Raw genomic sequence first — 8,415 nt, forward strand, 5'->3', positions numbered from 1 at the left:
GCAGAATGTGCTGAAGGGGATATTTGCCTTCACCTCACTCGGGCTGTGGCTCTGCGACCTTTTCCTCTCGATGCAGTAAAGATTTAAGCAGTTCTCAGTGAAATGCTGCCCCCTCTTGTGCTTTCTGGAGTTAGGTGCTGGATTGAATCAACCATCTAGTCAGGTTAAATAGTGCGCGTCTTCCTTGCTCTGCCTCCTCAGCTTTTTTAATCCAGGTAATTTTGCTTGTAGAGTGGACCAGGAGAAGGGAGTCAGGCAAAATGATAGAAGGGTGCCCCTCGATTCAAACCAGTTTTACTGCAGAGAGGATTGGAGCTTAGACTTCAGTTTAAATATTGGTGTCATAGCTGAGTGCAAAGGAAACATTTTAATGCTGGAGTGAATGGAGAGTGTGCAAGCCTGATCCCTTTATGTGGTCTGTTCCGCTTATATTCCCTTATCCTCTAGGTATTGGTGGTGCCAGGGTACTGTTAGTGGGGTATTGAGTACCTCACAGTCCAGGGTTGGACTGGAATGATCTTTAAATGACCCTTCCAATCCCAGCCATTCTGTAATTCACTCAGTTCAGATTCTCTGAGTATGGTCAATTTAGGTATCTCCTTTAGTGGATGGTGTGACAACTCCCTGAATGTATCCAAATGCTCCATTAACCATTGGAACAACTTTTTTTTGATTGTTTATGCACCTCTATCACTTGTAGTTTATCAGTTTTCCAACAAAATCTGAATTGCCCTCTCATTCTCTTCCTGAACTTAGAGACTGGCTGTCAGAACTGTGAAGAGGAATTCAGGGTAGTCTTGCTATCCTGTTGTAATGAACCTTTCTGACCTAAATATCTGTGTTACACATATTAGGGGAAGTGGGAAAAAGCCCATCTGAAACAGCTGTATTTCAGCTTTTAAGAAAGGTTTATATTCTGGACTTGTTGCTGCATGCATCCTGACAATTTCATATTGCTAGTTTAGGGTTTTGCTATTTTATTGGCATCTCCAAGTCTGAGCAAGGGAGTCATTATGGTACTGCAGACTTAACTATTGTTTCTTTCTGTTTCTCTTCAGCAACCAAAGAGATACAAGACCCTATGGAGACAGCAGAGAAGGTTGGTCTTGCAGCACTAATAATTCAGGTGAGTCTGAGCTGCCTCATGACTTGTTTGCATCTTCTGTGCAAAGTTAAAAACTGAGATGAAGAGCCTTATCTAGGTGACAATGATTTATTTCTCCAGGACTTCCGGGGCCTTCTCTCGTCTGATTATCAGTTTAGCTGGGATCGAGCTCTTCAAAGTCGTGGAGACACAGGTGTGTTCTTGCAGTATACCCATGCCAGACTCCATAGGTAAGTCAGTGTTTATGCACAAAAGTAGAGTTTTACATGAATTTTAACCTTATTAACTTACTGCTTTGTTAAGTAGTAGTGTCAGCTCCTTCCTAAAATATGACACATGTTCACTTTTTCAGCAGAGGTGTGAGTGTATGATAGGAATCATTGAAACTTCCCAGAAGAGCAAGCCAATTAAAATGAATTTTCTGCCTCATTTCCACAGAACTGAGCTGCCTGTCCATGTACTTTCCCAGTTCTAGGAACAGCCTCTCTGTAGTTGGTGTCAGTGATGAGGAATGGTAGCCCTTAGGATTGGGGAAACTGACATAAAAACCAAAACGCACATACTTGTAAAATACACCACATCACAGAACTTTTGGCTACCGCAGTAGCTAGTGGGGGTTTTTTGACATTCTGTTATTTCCCTCTGTTGGTAACCAGGGTTAAAAGCAGATCCCTTCCTGTTGACTCTGGTCGAACACCTAACACATTTAATCACTTCTTTGAAAGAGATTCAGAAGAGGCAAGTTTGAGCGCTTTTATTAATTATAATGAACTGTCAGAACATTCTTAATGCAGAAATCAGTATGTATTTTCATGTAAGGTCCCTTCCTGGATCAGGCCAAAGGTCTCTACCACCCTGGTGTTCTGTCTGAGGCAATGCTAGCAGAAGGTGGTGCTCAGGGAGAATGTGCAAGCCTGATCCCTTTCTGTATTCTGTTCCCCTTGTCTTCCCTCATCATCTAGGTATTGGTGGTGCCAAGGTAGCATTAGTGGGGTACTGAGTACCTCTCTAGTCCTTTTAGCATCAGCTTCTGGACCTGTTGTCCATGGATATGTCTAATCCTGTTGATACCGAATGGCTAGCACAATTTTTATATTTCTTTGTCTTGAGTTGAAGTCAGCTAGTCTGTCTCAGTGTTCCATTCATCTTGAGCAGAAGGAGCCTACCCTTTTTCTTAAAAAGACAAATTACTGTTTTTCTTGTTCAGCTTTGCTAACAGGAGGTTTTCATCCCAACATTTGTTTTCCATTCTTACACCGTAGTTTAGAACGGACGCATGGGAACGCACAGCTAACTGATGTTAACGTGGCATGCTTGCAAGAGCCAGACGCCATCTCTGTTCTTCAACATCTTCTCAGGTTTGTCTAGTTTTCTTTCCAAATAGCAATTCTCTTAAAATAAACTTCTGGATATGATGCCAAGCTTTTGAGAAGGCACAGACTGTGTGATCATGAGAAAAAATGGCTATTTCAGGCAATGACTTTTCTTTTGTGCCCCACTGACTGCAACAGTAGCCCTCACTTGGAAATTTTTGTGGCTTTAAGAAGCTATATGACAGAAAAAGCTGTATTTGGAACATACTCTGTGTACATGATCCTCTTAATTCTTTCTTGTCTTCACAAAAGTATGCTAGGCTCTATATAAATATTAACTGCAGATTTAGTTGGTCCCTTGTATTCTGTTTTTGTCATATGGGAAAAGAGAGAGGAAGTACTCCTGGGTGAGGTGAAACGGAGTGTGTGCATGCACATCCAGTAGCTCAGCATCCTTCAGAGCTACTGAATGTGCACAGCTAATACCTGTTAATAGCAGTAATGTTCTTCATTAATTCAGTCTTAAAGTTGAGCTGTTTCTGTTTTCATTATTTCATAGATGTTCAGTTAAAATACAGAAACAAGGGAGTTGTCCGTGTTGCACAGTGTGTGATGGAGTCAGAAGTACGTGAAGCTTTCAGAATTCCTAGTGAGAGGTCCTATATGCTGCAGTGCACACTGTGCAGTGCTAGAGAGTTAACTCTTTTGACCATACTAAGACCTTCTTGAGGGCATCTGTTTAAAATCTGGACTTTCAAAAGTCATGCCAGTGTCCCAGGTGGTTCCTTTCAGCCTGTAGCCTGTAGAGTCCTATCATTAACTGTAATTGCCTCAAGACGTCTGCCTGAAATTCATCATATGCTGCATGTTCTCTTGAGCAACAGGACCAGCCAGCACTCTAAATAAGACCAGTAGTGTGTTATTTTTCCAGTGCCATTGTATTTCATGGAAAACATGAGGGTCATTTCTTGGGGTTTATCAGATTAGTTTATAGCTGCCTGTCTTGTGTGTGAAAACGGACAGGGTTATGTGCAGAGATCACTGCATTGCAGACTTGTGTCAATTTTCAGACAGAAGTTGTTGATCCACTGCAGGGCTCTTGATTTTATTGAACTTCAGGTCTGCTAATTGCGAAGGTCTTTGAGCCTGGCCCAGTACCATATGGAATCTCTGTGAAGCATCTCCAGGGGCCTTTACTTCCAGCAGAAAGCAGTTTTTAGGTTATCTATTAGACCAGGCACACAAGGGCTAACAAACTTATCTTAAAATATTCCACAGTTTCAGGAGTAACAATTACTGTTCAGTCCTCCTTCTGAGTTGCCATGACTCAATGCTTCTTGAAAAGTTTCCATAATAAACCCTTCTGAGTTGTCAAAAGCCTGTCAGAAGGCTCTGCTTCTGCTGTTTGAAAATATACCAAACATATGCCTGAAAATAGCTGCCCAATTCTGAATACCATTAACTTTGCAGTCTAATGAATAGTAGACCGGAGGTAGCAGATAGAAGATGGAACCTTCCACTAGTCCAGGCTCTGAGTAACCTGCCAAAACCAGACCTGGCAGGGGGATTGGAACTAGAGAATCTTTAAGATCTCCACCAAGCCATTCTATGATTCTATGTATAACCCTGCAAAAGCAGACTTACTTGACTGATAAAATAATCTTAGCAAGTTGTTGTAGGCCAATACTGAAATGGCAGCTTCCCGAAGCAAAAAAAGCTGGTATCAAATCAGGGTCCTTTATTTGGTACCAACTTTGTTTGAAGCTTTTATCAATGGCTGTTTGATGGTGCTTGTTAGCACTAATTTCTTTGTACCCACGTTGCTGCCTCTGAGGGACCAACAGCTGCTGGTGTCTGTGCTGGCCCTGAGACTGTGTGGAGGTTCCCCTGGTTCTGCCTCGCTCACGTCAGTGGCACAGTGTGTGAGGGCAGCGACCTTCCCCAGCAGTGGCCACCTCGGGCATGCTGGCTAAGATCAGCTGCTGAGTGCACGTGTAAGAGGTGTTTTTGTGGCTTACCCACCCACGGGATGAGGAGTGCTCCCTCCTTGGTGCTGTAGCTCTTGCGTGACTGCTGAGCCCTTGTTACTGGAGTGCACTTCCCAGTTCTGCAGCTTGTCTTTAAAGGAGGAAGATCCCAGGGCAGTTCAGCTTGGACACGCTGGCAGGGATGGGCCTGGGAGCTGAGCAAAGATTAGGAAGTCCACTGCCCACTTTGAAATCTCTTCAGCCCCAGAGGTGTTGGTACCTTCTGTGAAAAAGGAAAGCAGAACACATGAAATAAAAACATACATTTCATGACTTTGCCTGTACTGCCCAGTTTAATACTGTCTTACAAAGTCAGTTATGTGTAAGTTATGTAGGATGATGGTGCTTGAGCAGGGAGGTTGGACCAGATGACCCACTGTGGTCCCTTCCAACCTGACCCATTCTGTGATTCTGTGGGAATCTGTATTCCAGGATTATGTAAAATCACATTGTTTTTGTCTTCTTTTAATGTTACAAGATTCCCTTTAGCTACTTAAAAGTCTAAGCTGCATTTACTAAAGGCAAGGCCCTCTAAGAGGCTATTTTGACTCTTTTGGTTATTTAACACATTTTTTGCTCCTAGGAACTTACAATTAGTGTTAAGATGTAAAAACAGACATAATGTTCCAGGAGCAAATATAGCTCCTGTGTTCTCTTGGGTAGCCTGCCTCTCTGAGCTCTGCCATCTACGGTGTTTGCAAAATGAGGAGCAGAAGCAATCTCCTTCAATAATAAGTGAACGAGGAAGGAATAATGAGCTGTGTGCTAAAGACATGGCTTAGGTCTGGCTCAGAAGATCAGTTTTGCTAATTCTACAGCTGTGGTTGTGTGCTTGCTCTGACTTAAGCAAGTCTGATGAGCCTTATATCTGAGCACACCCTCTACTACTGCAGCACCAAACAATTCTTTTCTTGCTTCACAGGTACGATGAGGTCCTGTATAGATCTTCTCAGGATCTGCAACCCAAGCACATTGTCAGCTACCTCCTCACACTTAGGTAAGGCGATGGCTGATACTGGTGGCGTCTCCAGTAAGGACAGGTCTTCCTGAGCTGGATCTGCAGCCCTCACATCTGCACTGCTTTGAAGAGTAAAAATAGTGGGAAGATGCAAATTTGTGGGACAGTCTCCCTGAAGCAGGAAATGTATAAAGTAAAGTAGGATAGCAAATAATATAATAAATAGTAGAGATCAAGGCTGGAGCCAGAAGCCTTCTCAGAAACTAACTGCTTTTAGGAAAAAAGAGTCACTTGGCTGTAACCCAGTGTCAGAACCAAAATCATGCTGAACTAATGAAATCTTAAGGAGATTTAAGCTGATAACATCCTCTCAAATATCAAAATTTCAGCTAGGAAACTTTGTCCAAACCATTTTTAACCACTGCCTCAGCCAATGAACAAAGCTTATTTCTGTAAGTCATACTGTGTATGTGACTCCCATAGGGACCTGTCTGATTTGACAGCACCGTGAAATGCAATAGGCTTGGTGGAGGAAGATGTAGAGCCTGTGTATGGGGAAGGCTTTAACAAATTAAGAAAAATTGTATAAGGAATCACACACCTTGGGAATGCCTGGGTAGAATCTCAAGGATTTCCCAGACCAGTTTTGAGGATGGTTTTGGTTTTTTAATGGGCAGGTAGCAGAGAGATTGTTTTGGGGTTATTTCAGGAGCAATAAGTTGTTAATGGCATGCCCTGACACCATGCAGGCTATAGAAAATCATGTCTTCCTTGAGCCAGGTGAGAGGCTGTTGTAAATCAGCCTCTGGCATGCTGCAGTTGTGGGTGGCCCTTCCAGTTCTGCTGCTTTCTGTAGCCCAGAGCGACTTGCTGGCTCTCACCATTGTCTCTGTTTTCCATTCCAGCCATCTTGCAGCCGTGGCACACAAAACCCTTCCTGTGAGAGGCAGCACCCCTGAAGTAGCACAGGTATGGTACAGCATCTTAGGTGGCTAGAGTCTGTGTAGGGTGTCCCAGAGGAAGGATTCTGGCTTTGCCAATCCAGCTGTGTAAATACACATCCGCAGGCGGAGGAGCTGACAGGGAGGCTTTCCCGTGGGTGGCACTGCTTTGGGAAGGCAGGGATTGCTCTTCACAGCTGGAAAGGGCTTCTGGAAAGGGCTGCTCTGCTTAATCCTCCTAAAACACAATGCTCCCTAACAACAACTGCTCCAAATCCAGTCAAACCCCTTCTCGTCACCTTTCCTTTTGAATGTTTTAAGAGTAAACATTTGAGCATTAAACTTGCTGGTTAATTTTTGATGGTTTCCTTTAGTGGTTATGTGGGAAGACAGAGAATTAGGAGAGAACTAAATCCGTCTCCTCCCTCTTGCCACCTCCATATCCCAAGTTGTCCATATTGCCTTTCTAGCTAAAGCTAGGGGCTGACAACTTTTAATCTGCAGTCCCAAATAAATGCAGATTATTTTCTACTGATCTCCCAATGTTTGACCCCCTAAATACTAATTACACTGCCTTTCTTACTTTCTTTCATCTATTTCAAAAGCAACTACTTATTTGATTTTGGTAGTAAATCACACTTAAGTGTTGAGCTATGCTGTGGGGGAAAAACATTCAGTGGAATTCATGGAGCTGCAGTCTGTATTTGAGCTTAGATGCTGTAGGTATTCCTGCTTTGGAGATGGACTAAGACAGTCCAAGATACAAGGAAAACCTAAGTTCCTTATCTTGTAAAAAAAATATTTTCTAAATATCTTACAATGTGACAGCTTTCAAGAACTATGTTTTTTGGAGCAAACAGCCAGCTGTGTAGCAGCCAAGACATTGACAAAGAAGAGTGAAATTTTCAAAGCAGCCCATAGTTGCTTGACAACCTCTAACACAGGCAGGGCAAGAGGAGGGAATTCCAACAGTACCCTCAGGGCTGTACCAGCCCCTGGTGCATGAAAGATTTTCATTTTTTAGTCATTGCTAGCTCTTCCACAGACATCTCTGCTTGTTCTGCCCAGAGGGCTTGGCTAAACATGCCTTTCCAGCTTCCTTTGTTTGACCAACTGTCCCTCTTGTTGACACTGCAATGGGCTAACAACAGCTGGTGTAAATGCTGCCAGCATTGGTGTGTTTCTCAGTACAGGGGTTATATGTAGGTCTGAATCCCAGTGTGGGGACAGAGGATGCACGCTGTTCTGAGAACCACACCCTATTCTGTAGCACTACCCTAAGATGACTCTTGTTTTGTTTTCCAGGCAAGGCTCTGTCTCTTTCAAGCTGCACGCTCGGTTCTAGCCAACGGAATGAAACTTCTTGGCATCACACCTGTGACTCAAATGTAATGAGGCTGTGTGCAATGTAAAGTCACATCTCGTAGTAAAATTTTTTCCCCCCAGATAATATGAATACTGCGTGTCACTGCTAATGCAGGCTGGAAGCACCATCTGTGCTTAGAGGTTTGTGCTCCTTCATACCAACTGCAGAAGAGCAGGCACAGCACAGCCATCTGGGAGGGGTAAGGCTGCCACAGTCACTTTCTCCCAGGCACTTGGTGGAGCAGTGTACTTAAGACTCAGGTCTACCTGGTATTCCCCATAAAAGAGAACTGCTCTGTATTTGCCATGTAAATATAACATCCTGTTGGTAGAGGAAGTGGTATTAACTGTGCTGCCCTAAGCAAAGTTCTCCCCTCCTGCGGTTGCCATTGTGTACTAAGGCCTGATGGCACAAGGGCTCCAGATGCTCCATATATTGTAACAAACTGAGCTAGTCAGGTCGTGCAGAGCTCTTTTCCTGTGTGAAGTACTGCATTCTCCCTTTAGCCAAGCCCAACTGCCAGCTGTCACACCCTGTTCCTCACCCCTTCCTCTGTCACACTGACGTGATGGCCGGGGAGCAGAGATGGCTGCACAGCTGGTGGAGCAGGAAGTACAGTGTTCCCTCTGCACCCTACCCACAGTCAGGTGTGGCTTGGCACCCCTGAGCCATCACACTGCTGGAGAGAGGGGGAGCAGCACCTGT

General features: G+C 44.0%; 1 protein-coding gene across 1 annotated transcript in view; it reads left to right on the forward strand.

Moving 5' to 3' along the window:
- Positions 1-7,794, forward strand: part of RARS2 (arginyl-tRNA synthetase 2, mitochondrial) — a 35,576-nt gene extending 27,782 nt beyond the window's left edge. The window contains exons 15-20 of the mRNA XM_018078137.2: positions 1,059-1,126; positions 1,226-1,335; positions 2,368-2,463; positions 5,368-5,442; positions 6,309-6,372; positions 7,650-7,794. Coding sequence (XP_017933626.1) covers positions 1,059-1,126; positions 1,226-1,335; positions 2,368-2,463; positions 5,368-5,442; positions 6,309-6,372; positions 7,650-7,736 — 500 coding nt within the window. The 3' untranslated portion in view covers positions 7,737-7,794. The remainder of the gene's footprint in view (positions 1-1,058; positions 1,127-1,225; positions 1,336-2,367; positions 2,464-5,367; positions 5,443-6,308; positions 6,373-7,649) is intronic.
- Positions 7,795-8,415: the final 621 nt, after the last annotated feature.

The sequence above is a fragment of the Manacus vitellinus genome, unplaced genomic scaffold (genome assembly GCF_001715985.3).
Source record: "Manacus vitellinus isolate BGI_N305 unplaced genomic scaffold, ASM171598v3 scaffold_4_pilon, whole genome shotgun sequence".
NCBI classification, from domain to species: Eukaryota; Metazoa; Chordata; class Aves; order Passeriformes; family Pipridae; genus Manacus; species Manacus vitellinus.